Consider the following 22,557-nt stretch of genomic DNA (forward strand, 5'->3'; position numbering starts at 1 on the left):
AGGTGAGGATGTGGAAGGGGGACACGAGACAAAGGGGACAATACATACTTGACTGGTTGACATGAAGAAAGTCTGAGTGCTTATTTACAGTCACATGAGAGCAACGCAAATGGAGTTGGCATTTTTCTGGTTTGGGGAAGTTGAATTTCCCTCACCTTCACGAGAAGCAGCAGAATGGCCGACTACTTCTATGCACCTCACGAAGATTGCTTTTTGGCTAATTGTCAAGATAGGCACCTCTAATTTGTTACAGCCCTAGGGGATATGCAAGCAAAACCCTGCCCAGGTTATTTCTCCAGGGAAGAAGCAAGATGCGTGAGGGTGGGGTTCATCTACTTGACTCCACCTAGTAACATTTGGGAGGATGCTCCCATGCCCCAGGAGACCCGCTTGGGTTGCTCTGAAATGGAGCTGCTTCTGCCAAATAATGACTCCAACAAAGTGAAATCCTCAATTAAGTTGAGCCATGAGAGCTGCATTTCTTTCCTATGCAAAAGGTTGGACTCTAGAAAGGCCTAAGAAGCCAAAGGCTATTCTTTCCCAATTAAGCCCAGAAGCAAAGAAAAAGAAAGTGATGTAAAGTGGGATGTTTAGTTGTAATTATTGGTTTAATCATTGCACAGCAAAACAAAACAAAACAAAACAAAAGAAACCTCCTCTTCTTTCACATGGACCTAAATTCAAATCCAGGACATTTTAGGGATTTTAGGGAGCAACTTTTCCAGATGTGCAGCCCCATGACATTCCCTTGGCACTCCAGCTACTGGATTTCCAGAAAAGGCACCTAGCCATCACTAACTCAGGCCTTTGGAATTTTCCACCCTTGGCTTTAAAAAAAAAGGTTAAAGAAAAAATAAACAAAGTAATGTCCCTGCCCCACAGTGAACACTTTGTAGTCAAGCAGAAGAGAAAAGGAGAGGGAGAAAGCATGGAGGAAGTGGGGTCTGGATATAGTGGCACCAACCTGTCATCCTAGGGTTAGGGATGGAGAGACAAAGATGAGGAGAGAAAGTGGAGACGGAAGGAGGGAGGAAATAAAGTAGGAATATGCCCACACTGGGATGATGTTAGTATGATGGGAAGTGAAGAAGGGAGGCCATGAAGAAGAGCAGTGAGGGGGCTGGAGAGATGGCTCAGTGGTTAAGAACACTGCCTGCTCTTTTAAAGGACCTGGGTTCAATTCCCAGCACCACAGGGCAGCTCACAACTGTCTGTAATTCCAGTGCCAGGGGACCAAACACCCATGGCAAAATACCAATACACATAAAATAAGAATTTTTTTTTTTAAAAGAAGAGCAGAGAGGATCCTGATCCACAGATTTTCCTAAAAGGTGGCAGTGCAGAGCGGTGAATGCCAGGGACATCAATAGGAGAGTGCATGACAGAACAGGCTGGGAATGGAACTCAGTGGTAGACAGATTTCCTACTGAGCAGACAAGTTACCAACACACTGTGGGGGAGGGGGACTATGAACAGTAGAGCAGTCGGCATTAAGTAGAAGTTACAAAAGAGAAGAAAGTGGTTTAAAAGAGAAAGAAAATAATGAGTAAGAGGAAGCCAGCCTCAGTGGGGGCCGGCTCTTGCAGAGTTACAATGGCTCAGAGGTGCAGTCTCCATTTGCTGCCATTCCTGTCCAGCAGGGTTTGTTGCCTCAAGAAATACAGGTTTGGAATAGTTGTGAGATGTTGCCATTCAAGGCTAAGAAGACATAGGATGAAGGAAGAGAGGCAGGCATGCCTTGGACCGGAGTCCCTCCACCCTTGGCTTGCAAAAGAAGTCTTGCACCTGGAGGTGTCTGCTGGTCCGTAAACTCTGACCTCCACTGGGGTTTGACCATTGGTGTCCAATTGTAATATACAATGGAGAACAAGGGCTTTTGAAATCCCTCAGCTAATTAATTTGGGGTCTTGAATTATGCTGGTTGGCAGCATGCAGCGTCTTTAGGCTTGAATGCATGCCTTCTCCCTAAGCCATTCTTCCTACCTAGCACTAGGTCTGGAGCTTTGATTTCTTCCTGTCTGATTCTCTAAAAATAGGCTGCTACCCCCCATTGACTATTGTTAATATTTTAGTCTCTGGTCTTTTGGTCTGTTGTGATGTTAAAAACCCCATTTATTTCTCTCAGCTTACATCCTTTTGCCTTCTCTCACGTCCACAACTTTGCTCTAAATAGACTTAATCCATATAAAGAAGCCAGAGGAAACAGAACCTCTACTTCTGCACACTTAAAGAAACAGTCCCTTGGGACTCTAGCATCAAGTGAATGGAAGTATCTGTATTGACCATCAGCCAATGCAGCTGTCTACCATATCCCAAGGTACCTTTTTCTTTGGTTAGCACACTCCCCAACAGTACATTGCTTTTGACTTCCTTCTGCTATCTACCACAGGCCAAGAGGTTCCGGGCATCTAAGGCATCAAGTCTTTCCCGAAATTCTTTGAGACAGTGTACACTACCTGTAAGCCATGGAGCTCAGTGGAAGGCAAGCAGACAACAGAGAGCAGTGCACCAGGAAAATGGACCAAAAATTAAAGGCCAATATGAAGGAAAAGAACCCAAACGTTGGCTAAAATAAACAGCACCTTAGAAGTCTTTCTAAAGAAGTCCCAAATAGGACTATCCTAATGCACCTGCACATTTAAAAATGAGTAGATTACTCTTATATAACAGTAGACCAGTTAGTACAACCCTACTGAAAATATCTCAAGATTTATCTTACGTTAGCTTAGAAAAAAGAATAGGAATTGTTTTCCCATGGAAGAGCTCAAGAAAGGAACATGGAATAGAAGAAAGTGAAGAGAGTTTCTGGACATTCTGTTGCTCCAGATTTTGAAACAAAATCTCTGATTTTCCTGGACCTTTTCATAAAGCTTTTCAATGCACAGTCAGATCAGTTACCCAAGGACCTGTAAAAGGAGAGGTTGAGCCAGGGAGAAATACCACTGTAGCCAGTTGGAACTGCTGTAAAAATAGCAAACACAGCCCACGTCTATGATCGAGTGCTTCTTCGGGGCTGCAAGGCTCTGTACCATCAGACCATCATGGATATTATACTGGCCAGCCAGCATGAGGAGGCTGAGAAAAAAGCAGCCGGGAATCTTTCATGGTGCAGCTCTCTGAAATGGCAGGGACAGCATTTTGTGGAGAGAGGAAGTTTCGATTTATCTCCCAGTTAAAAATCACCCTGAAGTCAAGAAGGAACTCAGAGATTTCCCAGCCTTTTTCTCTGCCTTCTCTAACTAATGTGAAAGGGGACCTGAAGGTCTAACATGACCTTCAGCCTAGGTGAAGTATCTCTTACAAAGGACATATGAGAGGCAGCTTGGGACCTGTCAGCCAGTTACTGTCTGTGATGTGAAACCATCCCTTTCTCTTTTAAACATGTCTCTTGCACACACATCTTAACCCCCTCCCCCCACCCCACCCACCCACACCTTCATACCCCTACTGCTTTCCTCTTTTCCTTAGCTGAGGGTGGAAAATTCCATAGGCCTCAACTGGCTAAGTGCCTGCATGTGTCTGGCCAACTTGTATCCTGAAACACCTCAAGTCTGAAAGCAGTGCCCTCTATAAGAACTCCAGACTAGTGGGGAAAAGAATTAATTATGAAGAATTTCAGAAAATAGGCAAATGGAAATCGCAGATGACAAACCTGTGTTGCCTTATTTCAGCAAAAATTCTCAAAAGGGATCATGCTCCTTCACTAGGATGCTGGGAAGGCATCTGCACCTAGCTCACTGTGAGCTAGTCTATCAGATTTGTTTCCTGTTTCCTCTTCCAACATAAAGTCAGGCACCTACCTGACCTCCCCAACCCATCAGGAGGCCACCGAGTCATCAACCTGTAGCAACACTTCATGGAGTTTAAGCACAATAATGGCTCCCCCAACATGGCTACCTCTCAGTCCCTCAAACCAGGGAACATTGCCTTTACACTTCCAAGGAAGCCGGATGTGATTCAGTTAAGGATTGTGAGATGGGAAGGGCTACACTGGGTTATCCAGGTGGGACCAGAGACAACACAAAGGTCCTTCTATGTGGCTGGGAGTGTAGCATAGTGTTAGAGCAGTTGTCCGCATGTGCAAGGCCTTGTTTGCAATCACCAGTACTATAAAAACAAAGCAAGGGCGCTTGCAAATGAAAGAGGGAGGCCGGCTAATCAGAGGCTGAGAAGAGAATAGGACAATAGAAGCAGAGGCAAGGGCTATAATTTGGAGCATGACCAACATTGCTGTGTTGAAGATGGAGACAGAGATTGTGTGCCCAAGAATGCAGGAATTCTCTGGAAACTGGAAAAGAAGGCAACATACCGGACTCTCCTCTACAGTTCCTGAAGAAGACCAGGCAGATTTGCCAAACTTGGGTTTCATCCCAGTGAAACCTGTGTCAGACTTGTGGCCTCCAGAAATATATTTTAAAAAAAAAATCTGTGTTCTTCCTAAGAGTAGCTAGGTCATCAATCCAGGGGAAAACCAAATATGACTCCTGCTAAAACACTGGTTCTCAACATATCAGACATTCTGCCTATCAGATATTTATAATATGATTTATAATGTGATTCATAACAGTAGCGGCATTACAGTCATGAAGTAGCAACAAAATAATTTTATGGTTGGGGAGATCAACACAACATGAGGAACTGTATTAAAGGGTCCCAGCATTAGGAAGGGTGAGAAGCACTGTGCTAAAGGAATGTAGCAATAAAACGAATGTGGTGATAAAAATGACTCTTAGTGATATTCTGCTATACACATAGACCAGTGCCATGCTCAGTCATCAGCACAGAAACTTCTCCTGAAGTGAAACAGTAAGAAGAGCAGGAACAAATAGAGAGACCCACAGCCAGACACTGGGAAGTCACTTGGGACACTCCATCCTAATTGGGATGTCTCCAACGAACCCCTCCCCTCAGGGCTCAGCCAGAGGGGGGATGGAGGACACCAAGGAATGAAGGACTCCCTCCTAAACACAACACAACTGACACAACTATGAACCCACAGAGACTGTGGCAGCACGCACAGGGCCTGCACAGGTGTAAGCCAGGTGCGAAGCCAGCCCTGAGAGGGGGAGTGAACACAAGTCCGCATCCCTAACTCAGAAGCTGTCTCCAATTGACAGCCACTCACAAAGGACTGTTTTCTCCAACAGTCTCACTGGGTAGACAAACTATGCTTACAGGCAGGCCTCATGCCCGCAATAGATGCCTAATACAAAATGAACTCAATGGTATTTTTGGAGGATTTTTGTCTCGTAATACTTTGTCTGGGGATTTTCTTTTCTGCCTTATAGGTCTTTTGCTTACATAGTATGGCTTCTAGTTTTAGTTTTTTTTTTTTAACTTTCTGTGTATGTGAATGTGTATGTATCTGCGTCTGTATGTGTTTCCTGTGTGCTTTGGCTCTTTTTTTTTCCTGTTTGTAATGTCCTATTCTTCTTTGTTTTTATGTATTTATTATTATTATGTTTGTTTTCTAATGAGAGAAAGAAAGGATGTGAATTTGGGTGAATGGAAAAGTATCAAGGATCTGGGAGGAGTTAGGGAAAGAGAATCTCAATCAGAATATTACATGAAAAAATTTATTTTTAACAAAATAAATAAGCTGGGTAGTGATGGCGCACGCCTTCAATCCCAGCACTCGGGAGGCAGAAACAGGAGGATCTCTGTGAGGTGGAGGCAAGTCTGGTCTACAGAGTGAGTTATAACACAGCCCCAGAGTGGTTATACAGGGAAACCCTGTCTCAGAAAAACAAACAAACAAACAAACAAGCAAACAAATAAATAAATAAATAAATAAAAGTCTGTACTTTGAAGACACTAACTTTGTGACATACTAAAGCAGGAATGGGAAACTGATACATGTGTCCCCTGGTCCAATTCTCAGTAAGGCCCATCTGCTGGGCCGCCTTACCTGGGTACTCAGCTTCCCCTGAGTTTGCTAAGTAGCCCCTCCCTCAGTGCACTGTTCAATTGCACTGTACAGAGCTTAAGGACCGAGCTTGAGCTGAGCAGTTGTTAGACTCACAGTAAAGGCACAGCACCCCTGCTCAGGAGACCTAGCAGTATGACAAGTCACTTGTAAAGGAACTGTTAGCCTGCCAGGAAACCAAGTAGGGGCTCAGATATGGTTGCGAAAAGGGGTCGTGTTAGGGACACAGGAGCTGGAAATTTGGCACAGAATAGATTTCCTGCTCAATGTATGAGTCTGTTGGTTCCATATCTAGCAACACACACAGTCATAACAACTCAACCTAGACAAAAAATAACAGCAGAACCCAATAACTAGAAGTTAGTTTTAAAGACAGGCTAGATGCTGGGTCTGGCAGTACAGATCTGTAACCCCAACTGTTCAGAAGGCTAAAAGCAGAAAGACAGCTAGCTAGTTCAAGATGTGCCTGGACTAAAGAATGAGTTCTGGGGGAAGGGGCTTGTTCCTGCCTCAGCTGAATGTGACAGGCTTTGTTGACTCCCCTGGGATGCCTTACCCTTTCTGAGGAGTGGATGGGGGGCTGGGGAGGAGGTGGGTGGGAGAGCAGGAGGAGGGGAAGGAGGAGGAACTGTGGTTGGTATATAAAATGAAAAGAAAATTTTTAAATAAAAAAGTGCTTAAAAAAGAATGAGTTCAAGGCCAGCCTGGGTAACTTATCAAGATCCTGCCTAAAATTAAAAGTAAAGATTGGGCTGGGGTTATAGCCCAGAGGGAGAGGACTTGCCTAGAATATCCTGAATCCTAGGTTCAATCATTAGTATCAGCAAAATAAATAAATAATAAAATCAAGCTGATTGTGATAATGTACACCTGTAATCTCAGCACTTGGGAGGCTGAACCAATGGATTAGAAATTCAAGGTCATTTACTTACAAGTTTGAGACTAGGGTCAGCCAGATGGCCTGGAGTTAAAACAATTGCTGCAAGCCTCATGATCTAAGTTCAATCCCTGAGACATGCATGATAGAAGGAGGTTGTTCTATGAGCATTGTGGAATGTGTATGCACACACTCGCATGCTCTCTCTCTCTCTCTCTCTCTCTCTCTCTCTCTCTCTCTCTCTTCTCTCTCTCTCTCACACACACACACACACACACACACACACACACACATTTTTGTTTTGTTTTTGAGACAAGCTCTCATTGTTTAGTCCTGGCTATCATGGACTCACTATGCATATACAAGGCTGGCCTTGAACTTCCAGAGATCTGCCTGTCTGTGCCTCACGAGTACTGGGATTAAAAGCATGTGCCACCACACCTGGCAATGAGATTTTCTTTTTAAGTTGGAGGTCAGCCTTGGCTACATGAGACCCTGTCTCAAAGTATGTGAATGGATGAATAAAATACATAAGCAAATAAATAAACACACACAAACATAAAGGGTACAACCAGCAGTTTATACAACTTGAAACCAAGGACCTGAAAACTGAATGTGAGACACTCTGGCCACTCCTAATACTGGAGCAGGGCTGGGCTCTAAGTAGCAAAAGGAAGGAGGGTGAGAAGCAAGGAGAAAGCTCGTGTGCTGTTAGAAAACTGAGCAAGAAGCCTTATCAAATTCACTTTGGCGACACTTTGGCGCTACTAGTGAGAATTCTGACAGACTATTTGGAAGGGACAGACCGAGGCCAGTTTCCTCTGTGAGCAGTCAGGTCAGTCACTAGAAGTGACAACAAGTCTTCTGGGGGCAAGTTTGAAAGGAGAGCATTCTTTGCTTCCGGAGTAATAGAGCATGTCATAAACACTTTGCCGGACACAAATGAGAGCCACTGGCCCCTGTGAGATCTTAAAGAACGATCGGGTTCAGTTTATGCAACAGTTGATGCCAAGTCTCCTTGGACGTCTGCCATTTCTTGACAGTAAGGTAGCCTTCGAAGGTGGCATTCCTTCAGGTCTCTAGGTAGCCATTTGGGGCACTGGAGTACTCAGGAACACTATGGCAACAGACCTTATAAGGCATCAAGCTGGCCATTTGTCAAGTGAAAAAACTAAACTACTAATATAAAAGTTATGGAAAGAAATATATATAGTGTTGTTTTTGGATGGTGGTAACCTAAAAGTAGTTCCATAAAAAACGATCCCAAGTACCTTTGCAGGGCTAAAGTTCTAGAGTGTTCTTTTTCTGTATATTTATTCAAATAGTAAAGAAATGAAGACGAGCGAACTGTAAGCAGTTCACAAAATTTTAAAAAACTAATCTTGCCTTTAACTTCTTCTTTCCCACTAAAGAAACCAAGCTTGTTTGGAAATAACTATTGCTTCCCATAAGCCATCACCAAGCCACACAGGAAGTTTCTTTCTCCTGCTTGCCTGTGGAATCTGGTAGGCACACCACTGGTGCTCTTCACATAGCTACTCTTAAGGAGTGGAGACACCTGGAGTTCATTATCTGCCCAGTCATTTGGAAAGGACAGATGGCCTGTGGCCTGGCTCACTAGAAACCAGGCCTCTGTTTCTCCATTTATAGGACGACAACATGGTATGTGTTTAATAGTGACCCATAACCATATGACATCACAGACATAACAGCCTTTTTAACTCCTCTTAAAATTGGGGCTATAACAGCGCTGGAGCAATGACTCAGCAGTTAAGAGCACAGGTTGCTTCTCTAGGGGGACCTGAGTTCAAGTCCTAGCACCCACATGGCGACTCACAATTGTCTGTAACACCAGTTCCAGGGGATATGCATATGCATGTAGGCAAAATACCCATAGGCATAAAATAAATATTTTTATTAAAAATGGGGCTATGGAAACATGAGGTCTTGCCATCATTTAAAACATTCCACACAAATGAACTTGTTGGATTCTGTCACAAAGCACTGAAATGCTTCAGATAAAGATATTCTGCCCAGGGACTTCAAAATATTACCAGTTGCATCTCACCTGGTAAAATAAGGCCAGAGAAAACAGTATGGTGAGGAAATCGAAGAATCTAAACATCTTCTAGCACTTTTCACCACCTTGAAACATATATAGTCCAACACAAGCTGTCAAGAAAGCGGGGGAAACTTCCTGTGGATGATAAACTCCACAGGCAATAAAAAATAAAGTAGCCAAGAATCACAGGAAATCATTAAGAGCAAAATTTAGGTGTGATTGTACAAGCTTGTGCTTGAACAATAGAGAAACCACGTGTAGCTGGAATGACTGCTGTGTTTTCCAGACTGACTTGACCGGGAAGCTGGATACACCACCCTTAGCGAACCCAGCCTGCTATTACAAAACCTGCATAGCAGAATAGAATAGGACATTGGGACTATGGGTGTAGCTCACCAGTAGCACCCATGTTTAGCATCTGTGAGGCCCATTCTATCCCCAACACAAGAAAGGACACAAAGCCTGGGAACGATGTAAGAAGCAACAAGGCATGCTCTCTCTCTCTCTCTCTCTCTCTCTCTCTCTCTCTCTCTCTCTCTCTGTGTGTGTGTGTGTGTGTGTGTGTGTCTGTGTGTGTCTGTGTGTGTCTGTGTTTGTACACAGGTGTGTACAGGGAGGTAAGCATGCACATGTGTGCACACACATATGGAAGCCAAAGAACAAGCAGGGTTGTGGTTTCTCAGGTTCGTATTCATATTCTCTCTGTCTCTCTGCTTCCTTTTTCTCCCTCTCCCTCCCTTCATCCCTCCCATCTATCTCTCACTAGCCTAGAGCTCACTAAGTAGGGCAGAGAGCCACCTGCCTCTATCTCCTCAGAATTGGGGATACAAGGGTGCACCACCACACCTGGCTTTTCTCCCATGGGTTTGGGGGATCAAGGTCATGTCCACATCTAAGCATTTTACTGACCAAGCTATCTCCCCAGCACAACATGCCTGCACATCATATGTTCTGATTAATGTGTTCTACGTGTATTGGCCTGATGTCAGCCTGCCAACAAGCATGTGGGCTGAAGTTTGAACTTGTGTGGCATGTTCCCAGAGCTCAGGCTCTTCGCCGTTGCTCTCACAAGCATGAACTTAGAGGCAGTAGCAGCTTAGTGAGACTGTCCCTTTGCCCCACTCCAGTTTCTGCTCAGGAAGCCTCCGGGGTGGGGCTGTGCAAAGAATCAAAAAGGCATCTGGCTCCAGGCTGATACAAATGGCAGACCAATGTTAGCCTGGAATTCTTCTGCCCTCCTGGCAAAATCTATAGGAAATTATGAGCTCTAAATCCCAAGGAAAAAGTTATTCTAAAAGGACCCTTATGGTTTATAAATCATAAAGCAAAACAAAAACCATAAGAAAGGAGGAACTGCTCGTGCTCCCTCTCCCTCCCATGGTTTCCGGTTTCAGAAGTAAATAAAATGTAGAGACTGTGAATACATTTTTCAACACATCTTGTCGATGATTCTGTATCTCAGGAGAAAAAAATCCGGTAGCTGAATTAATCGTTTGTACTAAGTTGTAACACTAAATGGACTCAGTAGGGTGTGTGTGTGTGTGTGTGTGTGTGTGTGTGTGTGTGTGTGTGTGTGTGTGTGTGTGTGTGTGTGATGATTAAAGAAAAAGAGGTCATGAATTTGGGGGGAAATGGGAGGAGTCGGAGGGCTGAAAGGGGTAGGAGTTAAGTCACTGCACTTCTCAAGTATGAAGTTCTCAAAGCAATTTCAAAATTAAATGTTTCTGTAAAAGCAAGGGTAGTCTAGCAAGGTACAGTTCAACATGTTAAAGCATATTACCAAAACAAAGCCTGCTGACCCGAGTTCCATCCCAGAGACTCACATGGTAGAGGGAGAGAAACAGCTCCTGCAGGATAGCCTCTGACCTTCACTGGCACATTGTGCCATACTTACGTACACACAGAGGGGGGGGGAGAAAGGGAGAGATATAAAAATTTTGAAGATGTTTAATTAATTTAAAGCCTGATGTGTAGAATTTTGGGAGATAACAACCACTGCTCGGAGTCCACAGAGGTCAAAAAAGGGAATGCCAAGGTGATCTATACATGTATACTACAAATTTCTCACCATTACATGCCACTGTTAACCCTTACCATAACCATAAAGCATGGGGAAGGAGAACTCCGTAGGAAATGCCACAGAGATTAACAGTGTTCATTAGTAAAGGCCTGTTCGGCCTTGTTAAGACCAGAAGAGACTACTAAAGTCTTAACAAATGTAAAAAAAAAAAAAATCACCAAGTGTTGGTGAGGGTAGGATTAACCACCTGCAAATAGAAGGCAATACCATCTCATCTTCTGTGTTTTCCATCCTCTCTACATCAGTTATTACTGTGTATCCCATCTTCGTGTCTGGATCGGGAGTCCCTTAAGGGTAGAGACAATTACATTAGCCTCTCTGGGCACCCAGAGGAATCTGGCTGGCTCCTTGTTCCCAAGATCTGCTAACGCCAACTACTAAAACAAAATCTCTCTCTCTCTCTCTCTCTCTCTCTCTCTCTCTCTCTCTCTCTCTGTCTCTCTCTCTCTCTCTCTCTGTCTCTCTCTGTCTCTCTCTCTCTGTCTCTCTCTCTGTCTCTCTCTGTCTCTCTCTCTCTCTCTCTCTCTCTGTGTGTGTGTGTGTGTGTGTGTGTGTGTGTGTGTGTGTGTGTGTGTGGACTTGTACTATCATTCTAATGGGAAGTCTAGGGCTAGACTCCAGATTATTCTTCCCCACCCTGCCTTCTACTTCCTAATCACCCCCAAAGGGGCAAGCCTCTTCCACCAGCTAATCATGCCTACAATCTCATCTCTGTCAGTGCAGCCCTGGAACTTTCCTGGTTCTTCCTCCCTTTCCTGATTCCACTTGGAACACTTTCCTCTCTGCCCGCAAGAGCCCCAGGCTTCTGCCAAAACACAACCCTACATGCTCAGCCTCCCCCTACAACATTCTCACCGAAACCTGGCTGCTTTGCCCTTGCAATTTTTTCAAATAGAGCTTGCTCATTTTCTCTTCCCTTCCTCTGCCACCTTCCTCCTGCTCACCCAAGCTGTAAAACCTCAACATGAGCCTGACTCCGCCTCTCTCTTCCTCCCCTTTGTTTCTCTTCCCCCTTCAACAATCATCAAATGCTACACATTTTATCACTAAATATATCTTATCTCCATTCTCGCAGCTCCAGCTAAGGCTTTTGTTGGTTAAACCCTTTGTTATCACTCTCCTGGACTATATATTTTCACTAGTTCCCTGCCTCCAGGCTCTTCTCTCAATACTTAAGAGTATCCCACAGCTACACACAAAATGTAAACTGTGTACCTACTGCATTCCAGGCACTATGTGAAGTGCGCATGCCCAGAATGTGTAGGAACCATTCTGTGGTAGATACTCAGGTATTTTTCCCCCAACCTTCTCTTGATGTATTTTTCAATTTTTCTTAGGTTATTTTTTTCAGATCTTTGAGTGTTTCATGCAATGTACTTTGATTATGGTCATCCCCTCCCCCAACTCTTCCCAGAGCCACACTCCCTTCCCTACCCACTCAACTTTGTGTCCTTTTTATTTCAAAACACTAAGACCAATTGGTGCTGCCCAAATGTTCTTGAATCTGTAGTCTTCCACAGGAGCATTGGTCGACTTACCAGGAAAATTGTCTCTCCTTGACCTGTATTTAAAAACTCTATGAAACACCTATATACCAACCATTTTCATACATTACTTCTTGACTCCCCACAAGGGAATTATTTATGACTGTCCCCATTTCACAGACAAGGTTACCTGTCTTCATTCATAAAGTAGCAGCAGAAGCCAGAGTTGGGTCCAGGCCTCATTCTAGTCCTGGGGCTCTGTCTTTGCCATCCAGTAGGACACTGAACACTTGGACCAGAGTCAAACAGAATGACCATGATGTGAAGAAGCGTGAACCCAAGTCATGTGTGAAATGAAGGAACGAAATGAAAGCTCCCTGACCTTGTGAAGAGTACAATTTTAAATGACGTGGTGGTTGTCTCCACATGTTTTAAGGGTTGTCATGTGAAAGAGGAAGCAAACATTCCATGCAGCTCCAACCCCTAGGGTTTGGTGCAGGCCAGAATTGAACTCAGCAGAGTGAATCTCAGCTCAAGTTTTCCAACACAGCCTCCTGACAGGAAGAGGGGGTTAAGGAGAATCCATAGGCTCCATTGTCAGAGATGTGTCTAACAGACATTCTTGCCTTGAGGAGATAAGTGGCGTAAATCATCATTTCTGTGCACATCAGAATCACCTGGGGGCGGCTTTAAAGAACATGGATGTGTGGCCACACCCTTGAGTTAGCCAAACTGATCTGTGAAGGAAAAACGTCTTCATCAAAGTTCCCTGTCCTTCAAAGAAGATAAACGGATGGGCCATCAACATAGGAAAGACTATTCAGTTTCAACAGTAATCGAATTATAACATCAATGTACTCTATAGTTTATCAGATTACAGAGATGAAGAATCTTAAGCAGTGTCAACATGGGAGAGAAATATGTATGTATGTATGTATGTATGTATGTTCATACTCTCCCAGTGGAGTAAACTGGTACAATTTCCTGCCAAATATTTAACAGTGTTTTTGTTTGTTTGTTTTGTTTTGTTTACCAGGAATTGTTTATAGTGCTAAAGATGGAACTCAAGGCCTAGCACACTGAGTTACATCTCCACCCCTAAGAGAAATTTTCAATCCTAAAAAAATGCATATGGGCTTTGAACAGGCAATTTGGCAGCCAGAAATTTAATCTATGGGCAAAATCTAGCAAGTTTGAAAATACTCTAAGATATTTGGCCCAGTGCTAGCCTACCGTACTGGTGGAAATGCTGTATTTTAGCACTACTGTCTTTTATGGTAGCCACCAGCCACATGTGGCTACTAAGAAGCTGTGATGAGGGCAATTTAGGAATTGATTGGCACTCACTTACGTTTAAAAGTGTCTGACATATTAGCACAGACCTGTAATCCCAGGAGGCTGGGGCACAAGGATTACAACTTCCAAGCCAGCCTCGGCTAAACAGAAAGACACTATCTCCAAAACCGAAATGAAGTCAAAATCTAAAGGTACCTAAGACACTAGATAGCTCATGTTTATGTCAGTATAAAACTAGAAACTACTGAGCCAGGGAGATAGCTCAGCAGGTGGAAGTGCTAGCAGAGGGAGCCTGATGATGACCTGAGTTCAATCCCTGGAACACACATAAAAAGCCAGATGAGATGTGCAGGCCCTCACCTGTCATTCCAGCCCCCCTACTGAGAGATGGGAGGCTGAGACAACAGAATTGCCTAGAAGCCCCTGGGCCAGTTAGCCTGGGGTGTACAGCTCAGCAGAAACAAACAAAAGAGGCCCACCCAGCCTTAAGGAAGCAGAAGAGAACCAACTCCTGAAAGTTGTCCTCTGACCCCCACACAGGCACAGTGATGAAAATATCTGTATGCATACTCATGCACGTGCATTCACAACACACACACACACACACAAATAATTTTAAATCTAAAAACTATGAAGAACCAATCAATAAAGGATAATTTACCTATGAAAAACTCCGAATAGAATTGTTGACAATCTTATTAAACACGCTTAAGGGAAGGTTGACTGATATGAGCAAATGTTAATAAGATATGGATAAGGGGAGAGTTATTCAGGGGCTGTCGAGATGGCTCAGCATAACCACACAATAAAAAAGCTGAAATATTCATATATAAAAGTCAATATATATATAGATAGATAGATAGATAGATAGATAGATATAGATATATATTAGACTATTAACAGAGTTCCTTCTGAGCAATGAGTTTCTTTTCTAATTTTTCTTTAATGAATTTTCATTTTTAAGTGGTAAAGCAATAAAAGTTGAAGGAAACATTGCTGGTGCTCAATGTAGGGAAAGACACAACTTGGAGAATGGACTGACCATGTGAAACTTAGAAACAAAGGCTAGAACTGGGGAGATAGCTAAGTGTACCAGAGTGCTTGCTGCACAAGTATGAGGTAAGGCCTGAGTTTGGATCCCAAGTGCACACTGAAAAGCCAGGTGTGGCTGTGGCATAGTGGGTTGGAACAGGGTGCAGACACCCGGAGGATAAATCAGTCTGGCCAAAGAATGGCTAGTTCCAGTGCTATAACAGGGCACCAATGTTCTCTGATTTCTGCATGGGTACACACAGATGAGGACACCTACATACACATGGATCCACACATGCACAAAGAGAGGAGGGGAGACTCTATTTGTTGCTTCAGTGAAGGTTTAGTGAGGTGGCCTCTCTGGTTTTAATAACAAACTAAGTTGGTCTTATGAACACTTAGAGGAGTGCGTCTTAAATCTAATCCACTTCTTTTGACCAAGAGAAGCTACCAAAAGGAATAAGAGCACTGACTGCTCTTCCAGAGGACCTGGGTTCAATTCCCAGAACCCACACAGTGGCTCACAACTGTCTGTAATTCCAGTACCAGGGGACCGACACCCATGGCAAAACACCAATGCATATAAAATAAGTGTAGCTGGGTGTTGGTGGTGCATGTCTTTAATCTCAACACTCAGGAGGCAGAAGCAGGTAGATCTCCAGACTGAGTTCCAGGACAGCCTCCAAAGCAATACTGAGAAACCCTGTCTCAAAAATACAAAAATAGGGGGCTGGAGAGATGGCTCAGAGGTTGGGAGCACCGACTGCTCTTCCAGAGGACCTGAGTTCAATTCCCAGCACCCACATGGCAGCTCACAACTGTCCAGTTCCAGGGGATCAGATACCTTCACACCAATGCACATAAAATAAAGTTCAATAAATTATTAAAATAATAAATAAATAAATAAAAGTAAATAAAGGTTAAAAGGGATTTTTATGCTCAGGTGCAAAGGTTATAGCTAATCTTCCTCACTCTCAGCTCAATAAGAGCTGAACTAAGTCTTTGAACTGTAAAGGCATGATCAAGAAGCCCAAACTGAAGCCAGGTATATAAAACACTAGCATTCAGGAGGCTGAGGTGGGAACATCTTGTGTTAAAGTCTTGATAAAACAAACAAACGCACCCAAGCTGGGCTAGGAGTATGGCCAGGTGGTAGAGTAGCACCTATTCCAGGGTCCTGAGTTTTGTTTGTCCCAGCATCTAAGGGGGAAAGCCCAACTTAAAACTGACTTTATTCCACAATGGAAGCTGTCACCTCTTTCCAGATGAAGCTGTGGGGTTTGTCCTATATTAAGTACTTTCCAAATGCACCCCCCCCACCACCCCCTCCCCGCCGCCGCCCGCCCGGGAAGAGGGAACAGAGGAGCTGCTGAGTTTTTCTGCGCTCGCCTGAAGGCAAGCATGACAAGCATTCTGCTCAAAGGTAGTTGCAAGTGGCGGCTGGCTGGAGGAGCCAACAGCTGTCGACCCTTGTCAGCCTTTCTCAAGTCTGGAGAGCTACTCTCATGTGAAATCCCTTGATGCCAGCCAAAGGAGCTGCCCAAATTACCTTGCCCAGGGGGGCTATGACTGGTAATATCTAACAACATTTTGCTGATCATAAATAGTAAGCACTATTTAAACACCAGGAGACACTGAAGGTTTCTCAAATGTCGTTGGTACCCTTCAGGCACCAAAGAATGGAGTATAACCAAAGGACAGTTACAACTGTGCACTTAAAACATGCATACGTGTGAACATTCTTCATCAGCCCAGTGCTCGCTGCTGGGTTATCGTGCCGCTCCCCAAACCTCTCTTGAGAAATCTTGGTCAATGGCAATTCAATAATTATCCCTTTCTCTGGTTTAAAATTGACCTTCATAAAGATGCTGAACTCACAGGAACACCCAGCCATGAAACAGCCTCTCTTTCTCTGACTGTCTCATTTCATAGTTAATAGATTCATGGAAGTCCTAATAATGACCTGCTATATATAGCCAAGGCCCAAGCATTCTTAATTTTTTAAACAGTGAACAAAAGTCAATGATGTTATAGACATGCCAACCAGGGTGTAACTGGAAAAAAAAAAAGAAAAAAAAAAAAAAACCAAACAGGAAATAGTGTATATTTGTTCAGCTTGGTAGGACTTCCAAGTTCTGTCAAGAATTACATGGGAGGGAAGCATGGCCTGCTGTGATCATGACCCCAACTTATGCTGAAGCTCTAATACTATCTTGGGTTTATGGCAACAAGTGCAAATCCCGCCTCAGCTGTCCCTCAGTAAACACTTGGGGCTTACATGAGAACTGAACAGAAGTTGACAGCAGCTGCAACATGGTTGTTTTGCTCTCCAGTAACCCATGGCTTTCCTAACTCTGGTTAACAGTTAACAGTTCTATGAATTAAAAAAAAAAAAAAGAAGGGAAGGGATACGTGAAAGTGCACAGGCTATTTTAAAGTCATCTATCTGACAAAGACCATTAATTAAGACCCTAGGAAAAACCCTAAGACTTATTAGTAACACACACACACACACACACACACACACACACACAAAGACGAACACACAACCTAGGATGGAACCAATGAAGATAAATGACGAAAAGGACATCTTCATTCCTGTATAACTATATAGCATATAACAGCGTGCCTTGCACAGAGTGAGGGCTTAGTCGATGTCGGTTTAGATGACTGGAAACTGCTCTCCCAACCCCCCAAATCTTAACACAGAGCACATACAAGAGAAATGAATAGACTGCACTCCTCTACATCCCTTGACATAAAAGTGAGGTCTGCCGACCATGAAACTCTGGCCACTGGCTGTAGCTCCAAGAAGAGTCTTTCTCTGTTATAGATATTTTCCTCCAGCTTTGTCAAGAATGAACAGGTAGGAAACCACTGCACCTGTGCTGTACCAAAATTATTGGTGGCATATGTCCTCAATCCTGGTAGTCAGTAAGCTGAAGCAAGATGACTTACCACCAAGCACAAGGCCAGAGTTACAGTCCAGTCTGGCCTACAGAGACCCTGTCTCAAAACTGAAATTCTTTTTAAAGCCAAAAACATGGAAAAGAATGTCAACTTTCTACTGGTGTGGGAGGCTGGTCAAATGCTGGTCAAATCCCAGCAGAGGTTGCTTGTGTCCCATTTATTCTCTTGATATCATCTGTCTATCTTCCCTCTCCATTCACATGCTATGGTAGGTGGCCAGGCACCAGTGCTCAGGGAAGGTTTTCTTCCTTTATGATTTTAGAAGAGCCATCCTTGTGCTAGGCTGTATGGATCACTTGCTAACAAGCATCGAAGAAGACAGCCCAGTATAAAGAAATGTCTTGCACACAGCTTGTGGTCCTCTCTTAACTGGCTGTGATGACAAGTGAAGGTCTGATCTGACCTCAACAAGTTCTTGCTCCAAAATCCGAGTGAAATATACAATAAGCCAAATCCACTAAAACAACATTAAAGGTCTGGGTTTAGCTTCACCAAACAGCAGGATTAAACTTCAAGGGTCTAGCCACGATAAAGAGATTTCTTTAAAGTCACTTGGCTCTGCACAGTTGCAGCTATTAGAAATGCGATTTTTATCTCAAAGGTACATATTTTACCTTTGATCCTCCTCCAGAACTCCCACTAATGTCAACTTTCCCCACTGTTAGGATCAGGCCCCTTGTCTCGCTTTAATGTTGGTTTTATTGCTGATTCTACAAGATCAACATAAAAATTACAAGGGAAAGCTGCGAGGTTCCCTTCCCAGGATAAGTTGTGCTAACAAAAAAAAAAAAAAAGCCCTCTCTTAAATGGTGAGATTTAAACACGGCAAATGACACAAAATAATATAGGAGTGGAATGAGACAAAAGCCAGCAAATCTCCCGCAAAACAAAGTAACAAAACGCACGCTAATGAACCAGTCCCGCGGTTTATTTAAGGTTTGATCCCTAGTCCAAAAAATTGGCAATGGGGGTCTTTAAAAGCGAAGGAGCAAGTGTCCTTTACCATCCACGGCTTCCCTCCAGATTTAGACAATCTGAACAGGGCTGAGGGTGTGCTGGGAAGGTTCCCAGGGGGGTCAGAATGCTCTCCAATCCCCATCCCCCAGCCCTGCCCGCCGCCAAGACAACCCCAGTCCTCTGCGGTAGGCGTCTGGTTCTAGGTTCTTCATCCTAAGACAGGCACACCCCGTCTTTCCCCCATCTGCTTGCCTCCAAGCGCTCGCAAGTCTCAGGGGCCAACCTCTCCCAGAGGCGACCGACCCAAAGCCTACTAAGACGCAGAACCCCGTTGTTTCCAATCCCCTCCCTCGGCCTCAGTGGCTGTACCCCTCAATACCCACCACCGCCTTCCCTCCCCCCAGTAGCAGGAGGAAGTCGCTGTGCTTCCTCTGTCCACACCGCCCGCCAGAGCTCGGGCGCCCCGGGCTTTTTGGGTGGGGTTGTGTGTGTGTGGGGGGGTGTGTGTGTGTGTGGTGTGTGTGTGTGTGTGTGTGTGTGTGTGTGTGTGTGTGTGTGTGTGTGTGTGTGTGTGTGCGCGCTCGATGTGTATCTCCACTCTAGTGTGTGTGCAAGAGGCTCATCGCATCCTTCCGCCTAGGCTGCCCCAGGTGCCCTCCCAAGGGGATCCAACCTCCTCCTGCCCTCGCCCCCAGTTCTTTGTGCGGGGTCCGGGGGAGTGGGAGGTACGCTCTGCAGCTCTCAGCCGCCCCCGCCCGAGGTAGGAACCCGCACTCCATCCGCAGCTGTCCGCACGACCCGTTTTGCCCTCCAGCTTCCAGCCTGAAGCTTGCTGCTGGGACAGCCAGAGCGCTGTCCCTTGGAGCCCGGGACTCCCACCCCCGGGAAGCCAGTCGCCTGAGCGAAAACTTAACTAGAACATAGAGAGAAAGAGCTTTTAGTGCACGGGGCTGCCGCCCGGGCGTCCATCCGGCCCGCCGTCCCCAGCGCGCGCGCGGGAAGCCACCGCGCCGCTCCCGGCACGAGCGCGTCCCCCGCCGGGACTCCCCGTCGCTCGGCCACTCACCAGCACCACGGATCCCCGCACGGCCTCCGACACGCTCTGGCGGAGCTCCGCTGCTGTGCCGGGCTTGCTCAGGCGCTTGGTGAATTTGCGCACTTCGGCCATGGCAGCGGTGGCGGGCAGGTCTCGGCGGGCGCGCTCAGTGCACCGGGCCCTGGCGGCCACCGCCGCGGCTGCTGCCTGTGCTGCTGCTGCTGCTGCTGCCTGTGTTTACACGCCGGCCGGCCGGCCACATCTCAGCTCGCCGCCCCGCGCCCAGCTCCCGCGGCTCCTCCTCCTCCCGCGCGCCGCTCCTCCCTCTTTCCCTCCTTTTCTCTCAAGCTTTTCAGCCACGGCTCCCTTGGCTCCTCCGGGGCCCCGGCCGGAGAAGCCACCAACCTAAGAAGGAGGGTGTGTCTGCTGGAGGGGGAGGGAGTGCTGGAGGTGGGGGCGAGGGTCACGCGGGAAGAGGGGGGAAGTGGCAAGCACCCGGGCTCCGCCCGCAGCTGATGTTGCTGGTGCAGCCGCATCCGGGAGGCGAGATGAGGCTGCTTCTTTTTCTAGTGTATGGGGCGGGAGGGGGTCAGAGGTGGGTGATGAAATGTCTCCAAGGTTTAGGGTGTGCCGTGCCCCAAGGCTCCTCTGCCTCCCTAAAGACTGCAGGACCAGCGAGGGGGTGGGAGAAGTCTCACTTGCCCCAACCCAGCAAGCCCCTGGGTCCCAGGCGGCTAGAGGCTGGGAAAAAACATGGAGCTGCATTCTGCCTATTGTGTACTCAGCCTGGTTGGATCTCGCCTATGTCAAAGGAAGGAAGAGCAGGTTTGTTGTGGGACAGACTTGTCTGGGTCCCACACCCAACCCACTTCATTTCCTTGCCCAGGCATCCACCTCACAGGGCCACTCCAAGGAGGGAACAGGCTTCTCGAAGTGTGACTTGCCCAGACAGGGAGAGCTGGGTGGTGGGAGTACCAGAGCCTGTGGCAGGTTGTGTCGTTCCGGAGTCGCTCCACCAGGAGTGGGTGGCCCTGGCGCCGGGAAGGCCATGGTCTTGGCTTTGGAGGACCTATCAGTTTTCAGCTTTTGCATGTGTCCTGCAACCATCTCACCCTTACCTTAGTTTCTCCAGCTTTTAAGAAATTGTTTTTCCAAAGAGCATCTTCTGACTGGGTATAAAGTGTGCATGCTTAAGAAGACACAAACAAGAAGAACCTTGTAAAGCTAGTGACCCTTCCAAGACTTACCTCTGAAATGAAAGGGCCCATTTCATTCTTTAAAAGTTTGAAACTAACCCATCACCAGGGATCCAATCTGCCCATCCGAGAGGATTCTTCCCAGTGCCCATATGGAACTGTCCAGACTTCAAAGAGCGAACAGTCACACCTACAGAAGGATTTTGTTATAGAAACAAGGGCATGAAAATGAACTTCACAAACCCAGAAACGACCAATTCTCTAAGCAGCAAGTGCATTCTGCCACTATCACATTGGTCTTGATTAAACCCAGGACAGGAATTCTCACAAATAGTGTGTGCAGTGTGTTATAGTGTGTGTGTGTGTGTGTGTGTGTGTGTGTGTGTGTGTGTGTGTGTGTGTGTGTGTGTGTGATGTGGGAACTGTTGTCTGCAGGTGAATCAGCACAAATTCATGCCATGTGTTTCATGAATGACGAATGGCTGTATGCCTGGCTCCTGGTTGGTGACCTCCACAATGCTCCAGCATTGTTCCTTGCTAAGAGAGCCTAGATTCACTGCTTCTGGTACAAGACAGAGAGACCTAGGGTTTAAGAAGGAGAGGGTGCACTCTAGATACAGATGAATCATAATTGGTGGAACACTAGCCCATGCTAATCTCTCTCTTTTACTAGCAGGATCCTGGACTCCTGCTCTGTTTGGAGCAATGGGGTGTATGACAGCTGCCTGCGAGGACTTCTGGGGAAGTTTTCCACCTTGATAGGAGAAATGTGTTCATTTCCCAGTCCACAGGGACTCGGATCATACAGAGGCTAGTCCCCTCGGGGGCTGGAGAGATGCCTGAGAGATTGAGAGCACTTGTTGATCTTGCAGAGGACATAGACTCAATTCTCAGCACCCATGTCATGGCTCACAACCACCCTTAATTCCAGTTCTAGGACATCCAGTGCTTCTAAACTCTTTGGGCACCAAACACATATGTGGTACACATTACACCTTCAGGCAAAACACTAGTGCTTAAAAAAAAAGAAAGAAAGAAAAGAAAAGAAAAACACTAGTGCTAAAATTCCTTCCCTGAGCAAGATGTAAACAACATCTACCCCTCCCACTAAGGCTCCCAGTGACAACCAAAGGTACAGTTCCACCAAAGTTCATGTGGGGAAATCAAAGAGTTTATTAGGCTTACTTACAGAGCAATAGGCGTTACTGACAAGAGTGTGGGTGACCCGGAAGCAGTCACACTGAAAGGTCTGAACCCAGCAGATAGCTTTCCTACCATAGCAGTGTTGATGGATGCCCCTTCCCTCACTCAGCCTTCCCTACGTATATCCTCTAGTCCTTTCCAGAGCCCCAAGGCCATGTGTGTGCAATTAGGATAGAACTGGTTGGGAACAAGTGCTAGACACTTAAGTGAGGGTCCTCTGACCTTCCCCACCCCCTCCTTCCAAGAGTCAACAATTCCAGTTTTGATGGTCTTTGGAGAACAGTCCCTGCTGGACTCCTGAAGATGGCAACGGTTTAGCTTGGTGGATAGTCATGTACAATACACATACAATACAGCCAGAGCCCTCTGTCCCTCATTCTTCTCAAGAGCAATATAATTTTGTGTGTGAAGAGTCAGCCCTGGACAGCTGTATTGTAA

The 22,557-nt window shown here is 45.7% G+C and overlaps 1 protein-coding gene across 2 annotated transcripts in view; it reads right to left on the minus strand.

Annotated features, from left to right (window-relative positions):
* Positions 1 to 20,144, minus strand: part of Dock11 (dedicator of cytokinesis 11) — a 185,553-nt gene extending 165,409 nt beyond the window's left edge. Inside the window, exon 1 of one of the 2 annotated variants that reach the window (XM_027431983.2) lies at positions 19,751 to 20,144. In XM_027431983.2, the coding sequence (XP_027287784.1) occupies positions 19,751 to 19,852 (102 nt within the window). In that variant the 5' untranslated portion in view covers positions 19,853 to 20,144. The remainder of the gene's footprint in view (positions 1 to 19,750) is intronic. The other variant, XM_027431984.2, reaches the window with a different exon arrangement.
* Positions 20,145 to 22,557: the final 2,413 nt, after the last annotated feature.

The sequence above is a fragment of the Cricetulus griseus genome, chromosome X, assembly GCF_003668045.3.
Source record: "Cricetulus griseus strain 17A/GY chromosome X, alternate assembly CriGri-PICRH-1.0, whole genome shotgun sequence".
NCBI classification, from domain to species: domain Eukaryota; kingdom Metazoa; phylum Chordata; class Mammalia; order Rodentia; family Cricetidae; genus Cricetulus; species Cricetulus griseus.